Source organism: Dicentrarchus labrax, unplaced genomic scaffold (assembly GCF_905237075.1).
Source record: "Dicentrarchus labrax unplaced genomic scaffold, dlabrax2021, whole genome shotgun sequence".
NCBI classification, from domain to species: Eukaryota; Metazoa; Chordata; class Actinopteri; family Moronidae; genus Dicentrarchus; species Dicentrarchus labrax.
Window position 1 is genome coordinate 16,651,175 of NW_026136706.1, and position 25,562 is coordinate 16,676,736.

The following is a 25,562-nucleotide window of genomic DNA, read 5'->3' on the forward strand; positions in this document are numbered from 1 at the left end:
CTTAACAAGCTGGGGGCATGGAGTTTTTAAAAAAAAACAAACCTGAAAGCTTGTACCAGGCAACCAGGGGCTAATGAAAAGATGTTATGGAGTTGCTTGATTTGGGATATCTAGGAATATCTCTTCTGCATTGATTCAGATTATATTCTTTTATCATCTAGGCTATTTATGAAAGTTTGACTAAATTGATGGACAACCCCTTAAATATTCTGATTACTGACAGTTCTGATACAGAAATAGTTCAATCTACAATATATTATTATATTATAACAGATTGTTTTAGGGAAGTTACATAGGCTATATCCTAACATTAGCTCATTATTAACACAATGTCACATTTGTCTTGTATTTTGTCTTTAATTGCTCTCGCATAGCTTGTATTGCTGCTATTATTTAACTTACTAATTACTTATTTTAGTGTTCTATAGCTCTTATCTATTGTTTACTCTATTTATCTGCTACTTAAGTCTGCAACAACTGAATATTCCCTCTGAGGATCAATAAAGGCTTATCTTATCTTATTAAATATTTTATTGAGACTCCGGCAGCCTCCCATGTAGAGACACTTATCTGGCTACACATCTGCACACTCTCAGATATTCAGCGACCACACAGTGAGGCAACAACACGCTCCGGTGTGACGGGGGAAAGCGTTTTGAGCTCCAGCTGCTGTCCTTTTTTAGCTGCCCGCCGCTGTGCCTGAATAAATTACAACTTTGCCAATAGAATTTTTTTAAACTTTACACTCACTGTGAGCAGTTGTGTCCATTTACACAACATGAGAAACTGTAATTTAAAGTAATCACACGCCAGATTTTATTTTTAATTTTACGGTTGTTTCAGACAGGAATAACGGCCAGCGCTAGCCACCACAATATGCGGCAACCCCGGCAACTAGCTAGCTGAGCTGTACGGGTCGTTAGCTGCCCAAATTACCTAACCTGGAGCTCTTTCGCTTTGTATGGAAGCGGTCAGCATCACTAACGGGGTGAGGGGTATATTATCGGCAACACAGTGACCACTGGTTGTGTATTTATAAATGTTACACTGCTAACATGTTTGTAGTGAGCCACATTTGTAGACTTTGTTCGTTAAATCACGCCAGTGTTCCGCTTTCATTCACAATAATGCAGTTTACTTTTGTGCTAGAGCTAAGTTAACTTCTGCCTGACCCTTCTGAACCTGCGTTATTTTCAGAGGTATGTCGGTCGAAGCTCTTGAATGAGTCCCCTTGAGTTTCTTTTAGGCGTGTGTGTGCACCGGTGTTGTGGTTTAGATAATAACTTACTCGTAACTACGTGGCACTGTCTGGTACTTGTCTTAAGGCGAAGAAGAAGGGACTCACGTTAACTTACTGGTGGCGTTGGTGGGTTTTTTTTTTTTTTTTTTTTGCTTTCTGCCTCTGTAGGTTCATGTTACGTCGCGCCGGAGATAATGAGGAAGATTATTGTGCTGTCACTGCTGCTGCTCAACATACATCATGTCAAATCAACACCCAAAGGCGTCACTGCCAGTCTCAAAGCAAAGTGGAGCATGACCCCTTTCCTCCTGGAGACAAGGTACTCGTCCCTGGACATGCGTATCTGGCACTCAGATCTCCAGTAAACAAGAGTCCATAGCCAGGAGGACACAGGAGGGAATAGATCCTATACCCCCTCAAACAGAATGTGTTTGTTTATGTTTTCATATTTTGTTTATTTAGTTGATTGTTATATTTTGTTTTTGTAAATTAAAATTCCCAGCATGTAGGTCTAAATGCTTTTTCAATGCCCTCTGCACACTGCCAGGAGTATTAAAGAAAACGTGGATCTGGCTTCACACTAAAATACAGAGAACATGACATTGTCATTGTCCTCGAGGGTAGCTATGGCCTGGCAAACATAGACAGAAATTGTTTAAACATAATAATGTTTTCTTGTTAGTTGCCTCATATTGTAGAGGCTGGGAACAAGTGATTATTGTTACTCCCCCAAATTGTCTATCCATTGGCATATTGGAAAATAATTGATGTTCATCAGTCAGAATGACAGATTCCATCCCAAAAGACATTCAGTTCAGTAAATAGGTGCCCGTTAATTGATCATAACAATGGTATTTATACATAATGGACTTCAAAAAGCAACCAAAAGTTATTTTATTGTTGTCACTGTTGACACTGTTGTTTCCGTCGTCAACGTGTGATTTTTTTTCTTATGTGCGTGAAAATATTCTGATTGTAATTGAAATCTACTGCATGCCTGTAAGGTCTGTGTAATGCTGTGTGATGATTTAAAGCGGACATTAAGAAACCAAGACTGGAGAGCACAATTATTACCAGCAAATATAAAATGATTATGTGGTCTGTAGCTCTAACTGTTGGGGAGTCAGAAAATGGTTACTTAGGTACAGTACACACTGTGGTTTGGACTAATGCTTTCTTTTTCTCTTTAGCGAGTTTATTGGAGAAGATGGGAATGAGAAATTCTGGCAGTTTGTTGACACTGTGAAAGAGCTCACTGTGTACAAGCATGGAGGTATGTTGTTTGAAACCAAGTCATTACTTTGATTGTACAGGTGTAATTGCTGTATCAGAATAGATTTTAAATACATTTTAAAGAACAACAGGTGTGTGTCTCTTCTCAAAAAAGCCTCATTATCACTAAATAATGTTGATTTGTCTCACAGAGTCTGTGCGCTCGTACTATAACTTGATCCTTAAGAAGGCTGGCCAGTTCCTCACAGATCTTCAAGTTAGTCTCCTGAAATTTGCTCTGGCTCTACGATCATACTCACCAGCTGTCCATGCATCCCAGCAGGTAAGTGTGATCAAAATGGTATATACCATAAAAACCTGTCCAAAAGCAGCCTGGGGATATTGCATGAGAGCCAGGTTCATTTTTTGTTAGAGGCAGTTACATTGTCTGTATAGCCTAATCTTGACCCATAGTGCTCTGCAGGACTTACTAACAGTTCTCCGTTGCGTTGGCACAATCTTTAAATTACAGCCATTATACTCAAACTACTGTGTGAAATACTCCACATCCACTTGTATATTTATGTGATTTCTCATATAATTCGGATGAGTAGGTTAATTAGTAAGGTTAATTATCTGAAATTTATCGAGTGGCAAACAGTAATTGCGTTAGTGATCAAAATCAATTAGGCCATTTCTTGTATTACTCTCAGATACATTACCATCATGTGCGTTGTGCATATCCTTATGTGCAAAATACTCCATATTCTGTCTAAACTCCAATGAGTTCATTTGATATTTTATTTAAATCTGTCACGTGTTGGCAAATGTAGCTTCACTGCAAAAATGCCCTACCAAACTGAAGTGAGAACGTTTTTGGAGGCATGTGTGCTACCCACTGAGTCACCATGCTAACTGACATCTGGCCAGGTGGCTTTGGCCATGGCAGTGTTGATGGGTGGGCCCACCGGCAGGTCAGGTTTTAATTATCCAGTGAAATATCTTAGCATCTGCTAGAATGAATTGAGACCGAATTTGGTCCACATATTGATGGTACCCAGATAACGAATATCAATAACTTTGATTTAAGTTTGATTTGGGGAGCCCTGGTAGTTTACCTAGTTGAACGTGCACCCCGTGCATTAACGCAGTCCTTAACTCAGCAGCCAAGGTTCGATTCCTGTCACCCTTCAGCTGCTCAGGCAAAATACAGGCGATAAATAACCCCTCAGAAATAATCTTAAAAAAGTACAAATAAAATAGTTCCCTGTACTTTTTCTCTAGCTATTATCAGGTAAAAATGTCAATTTGTCCAATACTTTGGTTTATGACTAAAATACCAACACAAATGATGAAAGCATTTATTGTACTTTGAGCATATGTACTAATTTGCAAATGAGCATGCAAACACTCTAAACTAAGATGATGAACATGGTACTGGAAACATTACCTGCTAAATATCAGCATTTTCACTGTGAGCATGTTAGCATGCTTAGATTTAATTTAATTCAATTTAATTTAATTTAGATTCTGATTTGTCTAAGCATTTACCTCAAAGCAGTGCTGTGCCAATGTCCGCTAGCATGGCTTTAGAATCTTGGTCTTGGATATTAACAATGGATGGAGTTACTCTTTTTCTTGTGTCTACATCATTTTGTATGTTTTCTTGTACTGTACCACTAAACAGAGCTCAAGATTAGATAAAATTGCTAATTAGGACAAGGCAAGTGACATTAACTGGAATTGAGTCAAACAGCCTTGCACAGTGGGCACTAGATAATCAAATCCATACTCAAAAAGGAGAGGAACAACATTGCTCATACCAGAGGAGGAGGTGCAAGAATTCATGATTGTTGGGCAAAGGGAGGGTGGACAGAGAGGACAGGGAAGAGACTGGAAAGCAATGCTAGCAATGCAAGCTCTGTGACTCCATTACCACAGAGCCCCAATGATTTTTCCTACTGTCAACAAAAAATATATGTGAGGTCAGTGAGGCAAGATAGACAGGAGAGTGTGGATGGACAATGCCATTTCAGAGGAGATTTCATTTTTTTCTTTCTACAGTGGTTCCCAATTAAGATTAAGATTTTTGTCTTTACAATAACAGTTTTAGTTTTTGGATTTTTGATTTAATGTTAATGTTGTAAAGTACATACTATAAATGGAGTGAACACATGAACGGTATTATCCTGAAACATTTTTTAATTTAAACTGGTGTTTATATGACATGAGTTTTAAATGGATAGACTCAGTTGGCAGTAGTCTAAATTTGACTTTAATACCGGGTGACTTATGCAATTTCAGTGCACTCTGTGCAAACTGTTTCTCAGCCTTTCGATTGTTGTGGTTTCAGCAGTGATGAGGAGAAAATGTAATTTCTGTGACAGAGATTCACTGGCTGATAAATTTTTCTAATTTTAAAATGTTTTAAACATTTGAGTGAGTAATGGCCTTTTGCTGGTGAAATGAAGTGTTGCTCTGCCCACTGTAAACTGTTGTGGTGATTGCTGGATAATATTGAGAATAAATCAATCACTTAACTGGTTTAACTATAATTAAATTTGGCCCGTCATGTTGTAGCCAGTGTGTTAGAGAACATTCCTCTCCCTTCTGCTCTTAACAGATAGCAAGTGATGAGCCTCCGCCTGAGGCTTGCCCTGCGTTTGTCTCCATCCATGGTCAGCATAGCTGCAGTACCAAGGAAATCAAGAAGCTCCTGAAGGCAGCTGCAGGCAGGTAACTTGGCACTTTCTTCCCCTCTGTGGATAAACGCAATCTGTAGAGCAGAACAGGATGACAAGTTTACACAGATATTTTCTTATTAAAATTGTATTCTTTGAGGCTTTCACTGGCTGGATTTTACCTGTGATGAACTTAGAAATGTTGTTGATACAAATCATTTTATTTAAGAAATGTCTTTTAACATTATTTCCAAATGTTTGCAGGCCAAAACCATATTTATACAAGAATGATCACACATATCCAGGGGTCAATAAAACAGATGTGCCAGTTGTGATCCTCTATGCTGAGATTGGAACCAAGAAGTTCACCACTTTTCATAAAGTGCTGTCAGAGAAGGCTGGAGAAGGCACACTTGTATATGTTCTACGGCATTATGTAGCAGTGAGTAGCAATGCTTTCATTTTAAATTGATGTTAGGATGATGTCCTATTAAATGTTATATATTGTTTTTTTCTGTATCTCTCCGTGGTTATTATTAGTATTTAGTAGTCTAACTTGTCCTTGTATCTTTTGTTTTTCACACAGAAGAGTTTTGTTAAGTTTTAAAGGATAAGGCTTGTGATAACCCAAATTTTTCTTATTGTCAACAAATATGATGAAAAGTTTAGAAGCAACAATGAATTTATCCTACTGACAAGTATTACCTGTGCAGCCAAAGCCGAATATAGCTTATTCCTCTGAGCCGTACACCTTCACTGTTTCATCCTTACTTAGATGGTGTCTAGTGCAGTGATAGAACAGTGACATATTATTCCTTCAGTGTAATACCTACAAAAGCAGGGATCATAACAATGATGGACTGAACAGATTGCATTGCTGAACAATGTTCAAGAGAGGAATTTACAGATTCCTCAAACTCTGAAAACTCAAAAACTTACTGAGATATAGATGACTTTGATAGAGTAAAAGCTGCTTTTCTTTAAGACATGTTTGTTGAACAAAAGCAAGGTGTGGGGGCGTGCAAGCCTTCTGATTGTGCCTGTGAAAGACTGAGGCAGTGCTTTTAATCTGGGTGATATTAGTGTCAAGGTTGAATGTCAGTAAATCTGCTGCTGCAGGTGGTGGTCCATGTGCTTCTTGTGTCCACTGGTGAAATATGTTCTAGATTATAACTTCCATTGACTTGGTAGTATTGAAAAATTCCTTCTGTTAAACGGGGAACTTACACATTAGAGGGGGTGTCCTCATAATGCTGGCCATATAGTAGTATATAGCTAAAGGGAGGGAGCAGCTCCCATGGGATGCATCTGCAGTCTTGATGATTATTGACCTTTTTCGCAACAGACATTTTGATATGAAATAGTAGGGTAAACACAGGTGTTAGAAATTATACTAAATAAGGTTCTGTCCCATTAAAACAGAGTCATGGTGCTGCTATTGTGCATGTTGGCTCACTGCAAAGGCTCTGCTACGCTTAAAGGAATGAAGCCTTAGCATTCATAGTAGCATTCATAACACCTGTGTTTACCCTACTATTCCCTGTTAAAATGGCTGCTGTGAACACTGTCTATTATCACAGTACTTTAAACGGAAATGCACATACACACAAAAACGCTACACTGTTCTACATTGAAGCCTTTCTGCTTCTCACTGCTTGCAGGATCCAAAGCCTCAAAAGATGCTTTTATCTGGATACGGTGTTGAGTTAGCTATCAAAAGCACAGAATACAAAGCTGTGGATGACACCAAAGTAAAAGGTCAGTTGGTGACTTATCAAACATTTTGTGGTAGACCTTGCTGTTTTCAAAGCAATAAAATACAAATCTTTTGCTTTATAGATTCAAAGACCATTGTAAATGCTGAGGATGATAATATTGATGAAGTCCAAGGATTCCTTTTTGGAAAATTAAAGTAAGTAACTCAACTGTAACATGTTATGTGCCATAAAGATTTTTTCAGTTCCTTGTATTTTCAGTTATTGCTGCTAGACATCCTTTGCCTTGTGTGACATCAGAACAAAAATGTGCCTTCTATTTTTATCTTAAGGAAATCTCACCCCGAAATCCAGGAGCAACTTACTGAGCTTCGCAAACATCTCCTGGAGAGTACCAATGACATGGTCCCTCTCAAAGTGTGGGAAATGCAAGGTGTCGATTTTCTATTTCAGTTGCTTAATGATTGTACAGTTAATCAGTACAGTGGGAATGTGTAATTATTGCAGTGTGGAATTGTGTTGTTTTAGCTTTGGAGTTGCTGTAGCAGTAAATCATTTTACCATATCCATTGTGTCATAGCAAATTACTCCTTTTGATTACCTTGCATGGATTTAATTAGTGTAAATAAAATGTGCATTTGTAGTTGTATAAATGTTGGTGATTTCATCATTTGATCTCCACAGATCTTAGTTTCCAGGCAGCTTCCAGGATAATGTCTGTGCCAAAGTTCGATGCTTTGAAGCTCATGCGAGATCTCAGTCAGAACTTTCCAAGCAAAGCCAGGTAAGAAAATTCATTCATTCTTATTTTCTCTTTCTGGCTTACTGGCTAACTCATTTGGTACCATTCCCAAATCCATATTTTTAGGAGCCTTACCCTGTGACAATGTGTGAAAACAAATGCTGTTATTTAAGTACACACGAAATATGTCTTTTATACCCATTTGTTTGAACTATATCTATAATAAATACATTTTTAATACAGAGATCTAATCAGCTTTTTGATGTTCGCTTATTTTGGCTCAGGCAGCTTGTAATAATGCCAAAAAGTGCTGAGTAAGAGTCTGGTGTTTACAGGGAATTGACTGAAAATGTACCATCTTGAGAGCCCACAGGTTTTTGAAGATTAAAAGTGCCATTTTACTGCCGGCTGGGGGTGTGGTAAAAGCTGATGGTGACTGTACATGTTTTACTGTTCCCACAGATCACTGACAAGAGTGGCCGTAAAGCAGGAAATGAGAAAAGAAATTGAGGAGAACCAAAAGGTGCCATATCATAAGCAGCACTCCTGCATGATAGTGCAGGAGGTTTTCTTTGATAACATCCTTAGCCATCTCACAAGTTTTATTTTTAGGGAATGAGTTTCTAATCTGTATCTGAATCACATCAAATGATGTTATTCTTGCTTTTTTTCTCTCCTAGTCTCTCTTCTACTTACTGCTTTAGTAACTGTGCACATCTTTTCTACTCAAAAGACCAGACATTAAAGGTAGAATCACTCATTTAGCGATTTTGGCATTCGACTAAGTCTTTGAGTTTGTTCTTTCAGCATCTCAGTGAGACCATTGGTGTTCACCCGGGTGACGGGGAGCTCTTCATCAACGGACTGCACATTGATCTGGACATTCACAACCCTTTCAGGTAGGAATCCAGCAGGAGGGATTGGTGGTTTGTCTGTGCTCTCCCCAGGAAGTCTCAGATCGATGAATTGGCTCAGTAATCCTGTTACAGCAAGATCAAAGTTTGTTGCAACCCAAAACCACTGCCACACAGCTAATATGTATAAATAACTAACCTGTGATTTGGTATTAACAGCATTTTGGACATCCTCAGAGGAGAGGCCAGGGTCTTGGAGGGACTTCATAACTTAGGCATAAAAGGAGAACATCAGGGCAAGCTGCTAAGGTTACCTGTGAACGCTGTGGATGACAGCTATGCCTTAGACATCAGACATCCTGCTATAATGGTGAGTCCTGTTGAAAATCATTATTCTTCTGGCTCAGATCAACTCTGCAGGTTTTTTATGTTCTGTGTACTCGCACCAGGGTATGAATTAGTGGATCAGTCAACAGCCTATTGCAACGGTCTCAAGCCTGCCAGAAATTTCAGTTATTAATTAGGAAGTTAGCCAAGAAAAGCTATCAAATTAAAAACTTGCAAGTGTTCCTTTTAGCCCCTCTGGCCATTTTAATATTCTAGGTACTATAAAAATGCCAAAGAAATTATGATTTTAAGCCTTTCCACATTCCACAAAGAATTCTATCATTTCAGGTTGCATTTCCCCTTCTAGAGATGAAGATTATGTACAGTATGTGTGTCTGAGAGAGAGAGAGAGAGAGAGAGTGAGAGAGAGAGAGAGAGAGAGAGAGAGAGAGATAATGACAGTGTGCCAGCAAGGCAAACGTTTGCACTGAGACAAGGCTTGTACTCTAAGTTATAGAGAGAAAGACCACTAATAGTTCCAGATTGGCCAGCAATAATGAATAATTTTGGAGCCATGATTCTGGTCATTTATCATAAAAATCCATATCTAATAGCTTTGTCATATGTCTGTGCATGGAACTGTTTAGTTATGTGCGTTGCAACAGCTTTATTTAGCTTCTGATTACATTTTTAAGGTATAGAACTACAGTTAACAGGAAAGAAATTAAACTTTCAAAAGCCTACCTAATGTAACTCTGTGCAGTATCTCAGCACTCAAACAAATAACAGGATACGCTTATCACCACACTGAATCATTAAAGTCAAGTACAGGGTGTAGTTGCTCTTGGAAATGCAGTTACACCCAAACATTCAGCCAGCCTTGGATGCACAGCATTTGTGAATGAAAGTTTGGAATTTAGAGTTTTGGGAGAGGTTGCTTGTGGAGGTTACAAACACAGAGTGATAAGGCCAAACAAAAGCAAAGGAGTAAGGTATTTTTAGGCACATGATATCTTACTCTGATATCACACATAACATATTTGATTAGTAAGTCATGTATTGTTACTAGGCGGCTCAAGTGAAAAGCCCTCAGTTAAAGCATAAACCAGCATTTTGATTTCTGTCATGGGTATCATGTTTTAGCCATCGAAGAAATGTAGTAAAAAGAGTAGTAATAGAAAAACACCACTCTACCAGTCAGAATATACCTTGAGTGAGGTACTTTCTACTCTACTCTCTACCTGTTCCAATATTACTGTTTGCTTACTTGCACTTAACTCATGAATATCATCATTTTCACACAAGCTCTATATTTGTCATGCACTTTTTAGTGGCTAAATGACATAGAGAATGACCCAGTGTACCGCAGCTGGCCAACAGGTGTGCAGGAGCTACTCAGAGCCACCTTTCCTGGAGTCATCCGCCAGATCCGACGCAATTTCTTCAACTTGGTGAGTTCCCTGAAGGCCAGAAATGCTGAGAGGTAGAGGTGACGAAGGGAATGGAATTGAGAGCAGTCTGTAGTTCAGCTGTTACTTTGACTTACCTAACTGAACCCTGTGAAACTCTTCTCTGATAGACTCAGATTAAATGTCAAATTGTGGGCTGTTACCTTTCAGTTAGTACAGTTAGACTCACTCTTACAGCAGAGAATAGTGAGTACATTTTCAATTGCCTCTGTTTATCAGAATTGTCTGGGACTGGATGTATTATTGTACTAAACTGGAATTCATCTATGAGCCAAGTCAGACACTGAGTATTTGTAAATGTATTATGATTCAGATTAGATGATGATGCCTTTGTTGTTAGGTGCTGTTCCTAGATCCAGTACGAGAAGAAAGTGTTGAGCTGGTGAAACTAGCAGAGCTTTTCTACAAGCATAAGATCCCTCTGAGGTTGGTGCTGTTATTTGTCACACCTCCAAAGCTCTTTATATGGTCCACTTTTGGCATTCATAGTCTTTACCAGGTAGTGATTCTCATTTCACCTGCAAATTAAATACTTGTTTTTGACCCCTTTCTATAGGATTGGATTTGTGTTTGTTGTCAACACCAAAGATGAGATTGATGGCTTCTCAGACGCAGGGGTTGGATTTTACCGACTCTTGAATTACATTGCAGACGAGTATGATTTATCCCAGGCTCTGTTGTCCATGCTCTCAGTAAGTATGTCACATATAAATCTCTGTTGTTTTAGCAAGCACTTCTTGAAGAATAACTAAAGCACATTCCTCTCCAGCTCATGTCTCTTCATGCCTCAGAAGTCAGTTGTTTTATTGTGTCTCGTGTTATCCTGTGGTTTTAGACATGATTGGACTAGATGAGTCGGTGGGATTTTGCCTCCGGTATCAGCTCTTCCAGATAGAGTTGGAAAGTATTGACAGTCGCAGGGATTTGAAGACAGTGATGGTCAAATCTGATCTGACTTGCCACTCTCTTGCAGATGTATAACAAAGTAGATGTAGGGGAGACGCTGTCTGTTGATACAGTCTCTTCTTACCTGAAGAGAAAATTCCCCAAAGCCAACGCTGAAAGGATTCTAGGTGTAGAATCCGAGTATGATGACAAAAGGCAGGTAAGGAAATGAAATAGCCCGCTCTTGTTTCTTTCTCTTTATTGGAAGTAAGAATAATTCCGTAAAATAATATTAATCAGGAGAATGCAAAGAATTCAGTCTATGTTTTGTGTGCTCCAGGATGGTGCCCTCTTCCACCAAAAGAGTGGCCTGGGTGCCCTACCACTGGCTTTATTTAATGGAGTCCCTCTAAGCCCAGATGAGATGGACCCAGACGAGCTGGAAACCATTATCCTGCAGCGCATAATGGACACCACCACCGCCTTCCAGAGAGCTGTCTTTATGGTATGACATGTCTGTATTCAATCTGCCAAACCTACCTCTGTTTTGTGGTGGGAGTAGAACCTTTAGATTGATATACGTAATTTGCCAGATAGCAGTTGTTTGCTGTGTTACTCTTTATAGCGAATACATATTCCTCCCCCGGCCCTTTACATTATTGCATTTACAGATACATTTACACTTGTAAAATAAGGTCATAACATTTTTGGTCAAAAATAAGCCACACACAAGAACCAGTATTGATGTTCTCAGGGACGTCACTCTCATCCGTTTTTGTCCTATGCCTACAGGGTCAATTGACTGAGGGCTCAGATGTGGTGGACTATCTAATGGAAGAGGCCAATGTGGTTCCCAGGATGAACCCTCTTATCCTGAGCACTGACCGACAGTACCTGGACTTCACTGCAAAGCCAGGTGACCTGTGCTACTCATCTTAAACTATACATTACTGATTCACACTGTATATTCCTCTAATTTTGTTTTCACTTTTTCTTTCTTGTCTTGCAGTTGTAGATGATTGGGAGGACACAACTATGTTTTCATTCTTGGACTCCCGAGACAAAACAGCTGTGATGGCTAAGAGAATGAAGTATTTTACAAATAGTGGTATGGAGTCACTAATTATTCTATGCCTATCTTTCCTAATTTACACAATTTCAGATAACACCGTTTCATTGTCAGTAAAACAATGACTTGCAACTATATAAATCACTTATCAGAATCAGAATCCGATATACTCTTTAGTTGTTCAAGGTGCTCACACAATGTTAAAGAATAGAAATAATACTTATATTACAATATCTAACACAATATATATAGAATAGAAATGTGTATATATAGGTTTATACATATAAGTAAAAAATAAAAATGGAAAGAGAAATATAATAAGAGCCTATGTACCTTTTATAGTAATAAAATATATACAATATATGCTAATACATATACAAAGTACATGTATGCCACAGTATGTGACTGACAGAAATTAAATGAGTTAAATGAAGCGTTATTCAAGCATCTGCATCTTGTCATCTAAAGTGGAACAACCAATAAGAACTTAACTTGTTTAAAATCTTCAAATGAGCAGTATCTAAACAAAAGTACTGCTTTACTGATGTATGAAGGTGTGAAATTGACCTTTGTTAAAGTAGACAGACTGCGCCTCCAGCAAGATAATTGCTGGGTTTGCTGACTGGCTTTGGGCCAACAGTCTAAATGGTCGTCAGAGCTACATTTCACTGCTCTGGCCTGGAGTGTAGCTGTCTCAGTGAGGCTGAGGAGGCTGATTGCCGTCCTCCCTCTGTGGACTAGCTGATCGGCTGACTGCTTGCTTTTCTGACTGACTGATTGACTGACTGACTAGGGGGAATATAACTATGGCAGGTGGCACTATTCTCTACTAATACACTGAGCTCTTTGCCAGATGTCTCTCTCACCTCTCGCACACAAACTGAACATTCACTGTAATGACTGAACCTCATTTTCCTTCTCACTTTCATCCGATTGTCAGCGAATAAGCATAAGCTAACCCTTTTAAAGGATTAGCAGTTCATGCTAAATGCCACGTAAGCATTAAGGTTGACATTGGGATAGAAACCACTCAAAAATACATTCGCCCTCCACTGGCACTTTCATTGTGTATCAATCGTACAAATGTGAGGAAACTGCCGAGTACAGCAGTGTGGACTGGAATATATTTTAAAGTGGCACGTAATATGTATCATATGTATTCAAGGTACTAAAGAATTATTTCTCTTTAACCTTAGATGAGGATGGGATGAGTGCTGTGACCATGTGGATAGTCGGAGATTTTGAGAAGGTCTCAGGAAGAAAACTTTTGCTCAGTGCTCTGAAACATATGGTGAGTATCATCTACTCTCTGTCCTGTTCACCTCTGCCCATTCTTTAAACCCATAATTTAATTATGTGTGTTGTTTTTATTATGCATTAAAAACATAAATGCTAATGTTAAGTGTAGTGAAAGAAGAATTCAAACAACAGTGCGTGATTTCTTTTGATGTAGTGTTGACAATATATCAAAAGCCTTGGATTCTTAGAAGGAATGAATGTTGACTCAATAAACAACATTTCTCGCATTGACCTGTCTTTGACTCAGCTGGTGTTGCCACAGCTACAAAACTCGTCTGCAGCAAATCTGTATATCTCTGTATGTAATAAACCTAACATACAAGCAGAAGTGATGAAGTATATTGACACTTTTCTTACTGATGTTAAAGACAGGCCCCTATGACACAACCCAAAGTAAATTTAATCAGAAAATGAATTTTCTGCATGTTTGCTCTCGGAAGAATCATCGGTACAGATGCTTCTAAAATGAAATATTCACTGTTGATACGCTACAGATCAATGAAGTGTGATGCAGCAAGGAGGCATTTTGTATTTATCATGAAAAAAAAAGATTCTTTGCTCGTAGAATAAGCAGATTAGGAGAAAACCTTTACTGTCTCTTTTAAGCAATCAACACTCTCTCCTCCCAGCACTTTCCCTCACTGACACCTGTGGTCTGTGGAAATATGAGAATGTGTGATATTTGTGTGAATTTATATCACTGCTCTGTTTGTGTGTGTGTGCAAGCAGAAGGCCAGCCCTGGAGTGCGTGTGGGGGTGATAGATAACCCCAGTGGAAAGCCCAGCGAAGATAACACTGTGCTGTACAGGGCTATCTGGGCTTCTCTCCTCACCCAGAAGAATAAGGCTGCAGCAGAGTTTGTGCAAAAACTCCTGAAAGAGGAGAGCAGCCAGCTCCTCCAACAGGGGACCAAGATGAAGGACTTACTGATTCAGGTAAAGGAGGGATTAAGGAATGTAGTTCTGTTTTGTCACTTCAGGGATTCAGTTTCCAAACATTTCATTTGCATGTTTTATATTTCAAGCAAATGGATGCCTTTTAAACTCTGTATTTTTTACATCAAAATAGAAGTGTGGGTGCTGATTATATTGTGAGACTAGACGAGGTCTTGAATTTTTCTTTATTGTTATACGACATACATTTGCCGTTACCAGTAGCCATTACAGTAAGAAATGTTTGGTATTCAACCTCCACACTTTGTTGATACAGAGCAAAATGTTTTTGTAGCAGCTAGCTGGGGCTGCTTAAAAATGGTCAAGAACCGAAAGCCTGTCAGATTCATAGTCTGGTTCTCGTTAATTATTTGATCTGATAATTCCTGATTGGAATCAGCATATTGCCAAATTTAGACTTCATTTAGGCAACGTTCTTGTGTAGGTACTTGTTTTTAGACAACATTTAATATTTGAGAACCATGGCGTTTGCAGAAAAACACAACCAAGCATTCTTTTGGTAACATTTTTATTGTTCTGAGTGAAATTAATAATTACTGATTATCCCTTGTAGAAATATAATTTTTACTAATAGTTCCCTGTCTTACAATTATCTTCTGAAAGCACCAAAAGTCATCTATATAATATTATCACATAATATTGATTTATGTGATAATATATATATATATATATATATATATGATATTTGGTAAGAAGTAACTGTTCCCCAATACAGTCCAAAAGGTCCCACAAACACACAATGTCAAACCCCCAAAATCATTTAAACATGGCCTATAACCACACTAACAATCACAATGCAACAAGGTGTTCGTGTGCTGAAACATGAGCGTACTCTTATGAAGTAATTAGCAAGTAGCATAACCAAGATAACACATTCATGTAATATTGGGCTTTTTACATGTGACCTGCCTCCTGGCTGTCAGAAAGGAGCAGTTTACATGATCATCATTACAAGTAGGATATGTCTCCTACCAGCAACAACACAGGAAGTAAACATAGACATTTTCTGATACCAGCAGTTGAGGCTGATTAGAAATTTTCATTTTATTATCTCCTGCGTTAAACACATGAATGCCTGGTGAGCTGACGTGGTGAAATCCCACCTCAGAGGACACACAGCCAGCAAACAAAGAAGCATAGGAACAACACAAATGATATAAAAGATGCTATCACACCAGTCTTCTGTTATGGTATATCTAGTTTTGTATTAAGGTATTGATATGCACTGTGGCATAGTACATTTCTTTAAAAATTACTTTGATAAACCATTTAGACATACAATAACTATATGGAAATTTCTGTTTTAGGCTGAACCAGTGTAAAAGGTACAGTACCTAAGGTACTTCATCACACTGATGTAAAATCCTATAAATCCAATACTGCCATAAAACAGTCCTGCTCACTGATTTGCAACACTGCCTGCCATGGACTAATACAACCAGAGATATTAAAGGGATAGCTAAATATAAACAGTATCTAACAGCTGATAAATCTATATTGTCTTATGGTATAGCATCATATCAAAGATATGCAGGCTTTTCTAATCTGAAAACTAACTAGTTACTATACCTGTCAGATGTATAAGAGTAAAAAGATGAAATTATGTAAAAATTACAATATTTCCCAATGAAATGTTGTGAAGTAGAAAAAGCATAAAATAAATATACTTAAGTCACTTTTTTGGGGGGTTTGATGTTTTGATTTTAGGTTGTTGCCTTTGATTTTGTCAGTGAAAGGTATATCTGCGAAATGTAATGTATGTATTGGAGGACTATTATTTTGACACTGATATACGTGGGAACATTTTAGGCAGAATTTATGAGCATAACGGCAAAAACGAGGAAAACAAAGGTTGGATATAACCACTCGCAAAGGTTTGTCTCCCACTGCTTTCTTGATTTAAGTGCACACTCGGGGAAAATGGTGATTGATGAGCCCATCTTCTCATTCCTCTCCTGAACATCAGCTAACAGAATACATTTAGAGCACGCATGATGCTCCACAGCCTGTGGATGCCAAGGCAAGCAGCCTACTCACTGTCAGTTCCACTTGATCTGTCACAGGGGCCAGCACACAGCGGGCTCCACACGCTGAATCTTTAACTAAAAAGTGATGGTGGATACCTGGTCTCCAGGACCTGAATGAATGGCTGAGCTTCTGCTCACCGTTCATGGTTGTGTGAGCCTCATGTGTTCAGCCAAGCCTGACCATCACTCTGCTGCTGCTGTAAGCAGTCTACAGCCACTAGTGTTCTCCATGCTGTAGTGTGCAGTATCCACCCACACATCATTACACGTAAGAATACAAATTCTCTGACACTAATCAACAAATCAGCTGACAGGAGATCTCCCATCTCTCCCATCAGGAACAAGTCATACAGCACAGGTTACATCTGGGACCAGCCGTAACAAACTGCCCTTCAATTATACCAGCCTTAAACAATGGGGAGAGAATGGGCTGGAAATAGCAACAGAAAGATAGCTAGGAGGTGGCTGTGTGAGTTGAGACTTAGAGTCGAGGGATATGAGTTTATTATTGGCTGCCAGACAGACTTGCTGACTGGATTGTGCTGACATTATTGGTATTTCACCTGTTCTCCTGAGGAGAGATGCTGGAGAAACTAATAACCTGACTCCACAAACCTTCCACGCTCCCACACCTAATTTGTTATAGACAAAAATGGCTGAGCCTTAATTAAGAGTTTGTTATATTAATTACAAATTGATTAATCTAATTTTAACACATGTGCATTTCTTACAGCTCGGTCCTGTGGCTGAAATATTTTATGTTTGATAGCTGCAGTGATTGCGCTGATGTAAGGCATCAATGATATTGTGAATAATTCTTTTGCATCACATACATCATTCCTTACACCAATGCATCACTCAGATTTTGTTTTGGACAGGCTATAAAGGCAGAAAGGTCCTTGAGCTAGTCTATTGGATCTTACAGTACATCACAAATTCTTCAGAAATGTGTCAACCAACAATGCAATCAATTTACCAATACCCAAACAAACTTTTGTTTTTCCGCTCTAGGGTATGGACGATGATGCCTTTGAGAAAAAGTTCAACACACTGGAAGTGGATTTTATCCGTAGTCAGCAGCAGTTTTGTCAAGACGTCCTGAAACTCCGTCCTGGACAGCGGGCAGTGATCAGCAACGGCAGAGTGAGTGGACTTCAACTCCACCACAGTTCATCTAGCATCTTCTCAGTTACTCGAGAATACTAATCTATAGATTTCTGCATTAAAGTTGTTTTGAATAGAGCACATTCGGTTGTCAGAAAGGTAAAGTGTTGGGTAAATGTTGCTGCTATTGTTTGGTACAATGGAGCAGGATCCTCGAAGCCGCTGCACTTTGGTGATTTTCCCTCTTATGCTTTCAGAGTGCTTCCTTAGTACTGTCAAATCAGCATGACTGTTTCTCAAAGGTCATAGGTGGCACAAACTGCACTGTGCGTTTGTGTGATTGTTTGTACGTGCTGACTGTACGTGAGTACAGAGCCAATGACTGATGTCTCAGCAGCAGTGATGCTGACAGCCACGGATGAAGAGGCCCGGCCTCTGAGATGGCAGTAACAATTAATATCATTTTACGTTCCTCTGCTGTTGTGGCAGGACTCAACTCCCAAAATAGAAAGGAGGAACACAGTCACTGAATACCATTACTTTAAGTAGATACAATCACATTACATTTAACACCTCCCTTGGCAAACAGTAAATAATACATGCTGAGATAAGAATTGTAAAGTCGTGTTCTGACTGCATTATTCTCCTTATGTTAGATACTTGGTCCGTTTGAAGAGCAGGAAGAATTCACTGTGGAGGATTTCCACTTGCTGGAGAAGATTACACTGAGCGGATCTGCAGAGAAAGTCAAAGCCAAAGTTAAACAGATGGGGATGAAGCCAAAGCAGTATGTTTGTATTTTGTGCCTTATGTGAAGAAAAAAATATCTCTTTCTTTTTTCTTTAACTGTTTGTGATAAACATTTGAGCATCCCATAATTATAGGATAGCCACAATAGTTGTTGTAATGTTAAATCACTTTTAGCTTTCAACACTTTCCTGAACATGTATCAAGTGTTCTGTAATGAAGAAAATATGAATTACTCATTTTGAAGGTAGAGTAGCTTTGAACTGATTTATGAGGCTACCTTGTTAACAGCTTGACTGCACATTATGTGAGCTCTGTTTGACTTCTCTCCTAGCACGTAGTATTAATAAATGATGGACTGACCCTGTTACACCTCTTTTCCCATAGGGCCAGTGACTTAGTTATGAAAGTTGATGCCCTCCTAACTGCAGCCCCCAAAGGAGAAGTCAGGAGGGATGTCCACTTTATCAAAGACAGCCACAGGTGGGCAACGTTTCTTTCTTAGCTTACTGTCCTATTGGCTCTGCAGTCTCACAAGGAGGTTTTTACTCTGTTTTTGTTATAATGGATCTGAAAATTGCCACGCCATCATTTCAAGTGGTCCAGAAAGGCGAATCTCTTGATTTGCAGTTCTGCTGAATAAGGGTTGTATAACCTTGTGTTGCTGAATCCGCTTTGGTGTGCTGTTCTCTTCCTCAGTGTGCTCCGTCTCTCCCCGCGTGAAAACGAGGTGTTCTATGATGTTGTGGCAATCGTTGACCCCCTCACAAGGGAGGCACAGAAGATGTCCTCTGTACTAATCGTAAGCTGTATTCTTCTCTTGTTTTCTCCATTGATTTCTCACACAGCAAGGACACTTTAAAATCCCTTTTATTAGGAAAGGTACAGGAACCCAAAGCTTGCCAAGGTGCAAAGAATCACAGAATTTATATTTTTTTTCTATGAGCTACTGTATGATCAGATGTTTCATGGTTATGTTCTTTTCCTTACCTTACAACACCTTAAAAGCATTTATTGAATCAGTACAATTTATCAGAAAAAAGTCCTCAATTTCCACTTACGTATGTTCTTTGTGAACTAAAGGAAGTACGCTTATTTATTCTTTGATCAGATCAGTTTTTGTTTTTGTTTTTCGAAACAGTTTCCCTAGTGAGCTTAGTTTCACTGAATCCCATTAGCTGTCTGCTGCATCTTGCTGGAGGCTTGCTGTGGTGAAGAATTTGACTTGGGTGAATATGAAAATATGACTCACCGTGCCTTTACAGACAGCCAGTCAGACAGCCACCTTCAGTAGCTGTTGTTTGCAGTGTACACTTTTCAGTACTGTACTGCAGTATGCAGTAGAAAATTATGATGCCAGCATATTGGCATCTCAGTTGGTTGGATGCCAGTCCAATGCACTCATCACCACTGGCTCATTATTTATTTGACCACTGTTATATCATTAAAGATGTTATGTAAGGAAATGTGCTTTATTATTTGTGATGCTCTTAAATTTCAGTATAGTAATGGACAGTGAAACTAGAAGCTTCCATGGGTTCTTTTGTTCATCCAAAGCTGGGCTGGACTCTACTTTACTCCTGATTTCTAACTGGGTCTCCTCTTCTGTGACTCCTGCAGGTGCTCAGTCAAGTGGTCAATGTGAGACTGCAGGTGTTTATGAATTGCCGGGCCAAGTTGTCCGAGATGCCCCTCAAGAGGTAAACTGTAACTCCAACAGTAATTAAATTTTCCTGTTTGGCTTGTTTGTGTGTCCTGTGACCGCTGCAGACTTAGCATCTCTGCCTCGCTTCTTCCCTTTGTAAGATTATACTGCACAGATGCAATCTGCTTAATAACACTACCTTATTGCTTTGGGCCTCCCCTTGCATCTCTGGGCAAATTGCTTACAGCTTGCACTGTTGCGGTTCAGGCCATGCAGTAAAAACAACAAAATAAAAAACAACAAAACGACAAATTGAAACAGGCTGAAATTGTCCATTAACTTTCACACCACTGAGTGAAATCATTATACAATTTGGGGTGTTTTTCTTTTTTATATTTGTTCCATAATAGGTTATGTCATTTGTTAGCACTGAACACACGTATATTGGGACAGTTTACAGTATGACATTTATTGATCTCTGTCACAGACCAGCTGGAATTTAATTGATGGAAATAACTCTTTCCCCACAAATCACTCAAAACCCATATCACTTCCTGTCCCCCAGAGTGACAATTGCCTGTAATTGACACAAATGGCTACAAGATATTTTCACATGAGAGATAAATAAGCTGGATGTTTGCAGTCAAGCTACAACTAACAACTAGTCCAGTATTTCCCAATGCAGAAACATTTCATGTTATTAACTTTTGTGCCAGAAATGTTTTGTGTTGCTGGTTGCTTGTTGTCCTCACATTCAACCATGTACCAAGGCTGACTACTTGCTGCAGCGGCCCAGGATTTGAATCCAACCTGTGGCGCTTTGCTGCATGTCATCCCCTCTCTCCTCACCCTTTCCTGTCACTCTTGAGCTGTCACTATCCATTAAAGGCAATAACTTCCAAGACAAAAAAGAAAAACAAAATTCTGATCACCTGGCAAGATGATATTTCAGTATGTCAACTGTTGTTAGTGCCATGAGGGGATGAAGACTAGTTCTTTAATTTCAGATCAGTTACTGCTTGATGTACCTTGTAGAGCTGTAAGCTTGGTAATCCTATAGCCCACCCCTGGGGATACTGCTGTCAGTGGATGCACATGAATCCTATTCTGCATCAGTGGGTACCTTTCATTCACCGGTATACTTCTAATAGTGGTAAGACCGCAGCAGAGACCACAGGGCTGCTCATCTTCTTTCTCTCTGTTTTCACCTTGTGGAGAACTGGCCATCTCACAAACAAAGCAATCGAAAGAAGACAGTGAGTTTCCCCTGGTGTACTGGGTTTCTCCTTTACTACAACCTTTGCCTCACCACTTACCTGTGCTGTGGTAGCAGCTTCCATCTCACCCTGGAGTCAACAGCCCCTCTGTAACTGGTCTGTTCTGGTCCACAGAACCACTGCTGCTGCGGTGGGAATTAATTTTTGTGAAATCTCCCTGTGAATAAGAAATGATGTACCTTTTTTAACATAAGAAAGCAAAAAAAAAAAAAAATAGCATTGTTAATGTTTATCATCTGCCACAATATCTACACTCATTATGACTCCTCGGTGTCAGAGGGTGCACTGAAGAACAGCGATTAGCATAAAGATTAGCCTGGAGTTAGTGTCTGCGTCAAATGTAATGAGTAATAATGGAGAAAGGGAACCTTTCTGGTGCAAAGACTGCCGCACATATTTCTGTTATTGGCTGTGCAGGATCACTGGCAGTAATAGCATTAGATTCCTCACTTTGAAGAGATTGTATATATCCAGCTGTCACAACAGAGTCCATCTCTTCTGTTCTAGAAAGAAGATTTCACAACATGTCATCATTTTAGTACTTGCTAGAAACAGGACAATGCGTTGTTGGATGAAATTGTTTTATCAGTCCAGTGGCAAAATTCCAGCAGGACATGCACCATTTTAGGGCTTTCAATTCTCTGCTATGTTAGATATTATGTTAATTCACAGTTAGCACTTCAATTTTGATCATCTCTGTTTTCTTAACAGCTTTTACCGCTTTGTCTTGGAGTCCGATGTGTATTTCTTGGCCAATGATACAGTGTCTCCAGGACCAGTTGCCCGCTTCATGGAGCTCCCAGAGTCTCCCCTTCTCACCCTTAATATGATCACACCAGAGAGCTGGATTGTGCAGGCTGTCCGCAGTCCCCATGACTTGGACAACATCCACCTGCAGGAGGTATTTCGGGTCCTTAGTCATTACTACCAGCAGTCTGATCATTCTCACCCATTAATTAGAGCCATGGTGCTTTCTATTAATCATTCCCCTGTTGTTGTTTTTTGTCCTCTGCAATTTGTGCTTTCACTCCAGGTGAGCGGGGTTGTGACAGCAGAGTATGAGCTGGAGCACCTCTTGCTGGAGGGCCACTGCTTCGACCTGTCAACAGGCCAGCCTCCCCGTGGACTGCAGTTTACCCTGGGCATGAGTCGGGACCCACTCATGTATGACACTATTGTCATGGCTAACCTGGTCAGCAGCCTTCTTTATTTAATACCAAGACAGTTTTTTTTGCATGGATGACATGGATATCATAGTAGCTAACTACAGCAGTAAGTTTGGAACAGAAATGATGCCAGGGTTGAGATAACAAGTGTGAACTGTATGCTTATAGTAAATGTTAATGCTGTTTCAACAACAACAGGGATATTTCCAACTGAAAGCCAATCCTGGTGCATGGATCCTGAGATTACGTAAAGGGAGATCAGAGGATATCTATCAGATTCTCACGTGAGTATTCATCAGTGTCTACAGACAATTTTTTAATGCCTTTATAGCCTTTCCCATCTATATGTATAAAAAGTTAGGTAATGATGCTAATTAGGCCGCTTCATCAGTAGCTCAGCATCAAGGTTGTTTTCAGCTACCTCTCCATTTCATACCGGTAGCTATGAAACCCATCACTATGGTAACATGGAGAGCTGCTGACACTGTAGCAGCTCAAGGTTTTGATGAGTGCAGGGAGTTCTGCTTACCACAGAGGGGAGAGAGACAAGTAGGAGGAGAGGGGTGCTATTAAAGAGAAGACAGAGTAGAGGGATGATTCAGCTGGTCACCTGCCACACCATCCACCTCAGCCTGCAAAATATCAGCAGAATGTGTTTTAGTCAGGATGGCGTAGGTGTCAAAGGCTGCATATACTAGACAGAGTGCGTTGGCGTTGTCTAATTTCCCCGGACAAATAGAAACAGTATTGTGCTTTTGGTTGGTTTGATGCATTTTCAAACAAAATACAATTTTCAATGCCTTGTATTATTTTAATTCTACAATTTCACTTTAATTAAAGTGTACTGTGGAACTTTCTACTTTGATCTAAAACAAATCCAATTCTTATATTTCAAAGGAACACCATATAATTTCTATGTAACAAAGAAAGAACGATGATCCCTCACTCTCAAGTTGCGATAATGACTCAAATGCCAACCATGTATGCGTGTCTGCATGGGCAGCTGTAGTGCATCATACTAGAGGTCCCTACAGTCACAGATATTGTCCTCTCTGGCTATCCTCACATAAGATTTAGGACACATACAGCCCTCGGTTCCTCTGGAATCATATCAGACAACCAAGATTTATTCCCCAATCCTCCAGGTGAAGCTAAGAGGTGATGTCATTTTTCACCTTGGCAGTGTCATTATTCTTGTGGTTAGCGGCACTCTGCTCTGGTTAGGTGGCCGATCAGAGTCTAGTGGGGGTGTCTGTGCTCTCCGGTCCCAGAGCCTGCGTTTTCCTCTTGCACCCTGTGCTGCCACTGCGCCTCGCCCTGACAGCGATGAATGAGATGGCCAGCTCTCCTCTCCTCAGAGCAGGGATACAGATTGATCTCTGGTGCTTTTTAACACAAGCCCTAAAGGCAGAGTTGCATCAGTGACAGCAGAGGGGACAAAACACAAGCAGCATTTGAGCATAGGAGGGGTACACTTGGGCCCAATGAGGAGGGGGCATTTATCATAGTGATAAGGTTAGTTTTTTGCTTTTAGTAAGCACTGGGGTCGTAATGGTTTGCTGTGCATCATAGCCTATACCACATCTCTTCCTGAAGTTTGCTCTCCACTGGGCAAATCAGACCTAAAACAATTACAGTGAAAGGCCAGTGTTACGCAATCAATACTGTACAGACTGTGTCATTAAATCTAACAGTATATACAGCATGGCTGGGAAGTAGTGATGGATAAAATAATGGTAAGGTGATTCTTAATGATGATGGAAGGTAATGAATATGGTCAGAGTGTGACCCTGGCAGCTGTCCCAGTATCTGCTTTTAAGTGTGTGCTCTTACTATCTGTACTATCTGTAGTCTGTCCATTAGCTGCTGTTGTCTCCTTCATGAGAGAAGCCTATACTGTATATTTTCCTTGCATTGTTGCCATGGCTAAAACCTGTGAACCAGTCTCTGTCAGGCCGATTGGTTGAGTAGTTCTGTAAATGCTTATATAATGTATGTACATTATATAAGCATATTAATAAGTGGTGGCAGTGTGTTTGCAGCAGTGAACAATGATTAATGAACAGAGTGCAGTGATTGGCCTGAAGGTAGCTAGTCAGCTGTATCGCATTGAACTTAAATGGAAATATCAGCATTGGTTGGTTCTAGATACTAAATTGTCCTTATTCTCCAATTCCAGTGCTAAACACCGTCTGTCATTGGCTTGCGAGGTACAGTTACCAGCACAAGTTTGTTTACATTATATCACTGTTCTCCTGTCAGCCCAGCTGTCAGTCAAACACATACATTGGTCCGCCTACTCAGAGAGGCATTTCTGATATATCTCCAAAGATCTTTATTTATATAAAAAAAATATTACCAGGAAATCTGAAAATCAGAAATAATGATTACTCTGTAGTCGTTGCTACAATATGAGTACTGCCAAAGTACTGAAAACCACATGCTGTCGCGGCTGGTAACTGGAATCTCTGCTTTAGCCATATATTTTGGATTTAATATGGGCTAATGAGTACCTCTCTTTGTGTCTAGGTTACATACTAATAAGGGTAGGCAGTATTAAATGTGTAGAGCGCTGAAAATGGTCATGACCGACAAGCAATCAAAGATCCTCAGTATAAATTACATGTTTTGGGTGGGTTTTGAATTGTTTTGTAAATTATCTAATATTATTTATCCAGTCTGTTGATAAGTTGGGGCTTCACCTGTGTTATACTAACTAGCAGCAGTTCCTTTGTCACTCAATACCTTTCTCACTCTTTATTCACTTTTCCAGGCACGATGGAACCGATTCCCCTGCAGATGCTGGTGATGTCATAGTTGTGCTGAACAGTTTCCACAGTAAGATCATCAAAGTCAGAGTGAGTCTGTTTCTTAGATACTTGTTTGGATATGAGATTCCTCATAGCACTCGACATCATTCAACATACTGTAAAATGCAGGTCACAAATTGGGGCTGTTGGAATGATTTTACATAGCGTATGATAAAATCACTGAGAAAATCATTGTTTTGTGTCTGCGTTCTCATTATAGGTGCAGAAAAAGGCAGAGAAGATCAATGAAGATCTATTAAGTGAAAATAGTGAAAGCAAAGGCATATGGGACTCCATAGCAAGGTATGTAATCTATTCTACAGCCAGAATGTGGTTGGT

The 25,562-nt window shown here is 39.6% G+C and overlaps 1 protein-coding gene across 6 annotated transcripts in view; it reads left to right on the forward strand.

Annotated features, from left to right (window-relative positions):
• The first annotated feature begins 893 nt into the window (after window positions 1–893).
• uggt2 (UDP-glucose glycoprotein glucosyltransferase 2) overlaps window positions 894–25,562 on the forward strand; it is a 35,080-nt gene continuing 10,411 nt past the window's right edge. For all 6 annotated transcript variants that reach the window (XR_007885297.1, XM_051404981.1, XM_051404982.1 and 3 more), the window contains exons 1-32: window positions 894–988; window positions 1,409–1,559; window positions 2,431–2,513; window positions 2,665–2,795; window positions 5,076–5,188; window positions 5,398–5,575; window positions 6,795–6,891; window positions 6,973–7,045; window positions 7,181–7,281; window positions 7,533–7,632; window positions 8,053–8,113; window positions 8,398–8,489; window positions 8,664–8,814; window positions 10,103–10,222; window positions 10,581–10,666; window positions 10,797–10,932; window positions 11,214–11,345; window positions 11,466–11,630; window positions 11,918–12,041; window positions 12,135–12,233; window positions 13,391–13,485; window positions 14,223–14,429; window positions 17,486–17,617; window positions 18,235–18,365; window positions 18,713–18,808; window positions 19,025–19,127; window positions 19,946–20,025; window positions 21,959–22,148; window positions 22,281–22,439; window positions 22,612–22,697; window positions 25,187–25,271; window positions 25,444–25,526. Coding sequence is in view for 5 of the 6 variants with exons in the window: in XM_051404981.1 (XP_051260941.1) it covers window positions 1,435–1,559; window positions 2,431–2,513; window positions 2,665–2,795; window positions 5,076–5,188; window positions 5,398–5,575; window positions 6,795–6,891; window positions 6,973–7,045; window positions 7,181–7,281; window positions 7,533–7,632; window positions 8,053–8,113; window positions 8,398–8,489; window positions 8,664–8,814; window positions 10,103–10,222; window positions 10,581–10,666; window positions 10,797–10,932; window positions 11,214–11,345; window positions 11,466–11,630; window positions 11,918–12,041; window positions 12,135–12,233; window positions 13,391–13,485; window positions 14,223–14,429; window positions 17,486–17,617; window positions 18,235–18,365; window positions 18,713–18,808; window positions 19,025–19,127; window positions 19,946–20,025; window positions 21,959–22,148; window positions 22,281–22,439; window positions 22,612–22,697; window positions 25,187–25,271; window positions 25,444–25,526 (3,614 nt within the window). In the remaining variant the exon portion in view is untranslated. The remainder of the gene's footprint in view (window positions 989–1,408; window positions 1,560–2,430; window positions 2,514–2,664; window positions 2,796–5,075; window positions 5,189–5,397; window positions 5,576–6,794; window positions 6,892–6,972; window positions 7,046–7,180; window positions 7,282–7,532; window positions 7,633–8,052; window positions 8,114–8,397; window positions 8,490–8,663; window positions 8,815–10,102; window positions 10,223–10,580; window positions 10,667–10,796; window positions 10,933–11,213; window positions 11,346–11,465; window positions 11,631–11,917; window positions 12,042–12,134; window positions 12,234–13,390; window positions 13,486–14,222; window positions 14,430–17,485; window positions 17,618–18,234; window positions 18,366–18,712; window positions 18,809–19,024; window positions 19,128–19,945; window positions 20,026–21,958; window positions 22,149–22,280; window positions 22,440–22,611; window positions 22,698–25,186; window positions 25,272–25,443; window positions 25,527–25,562) is intronic.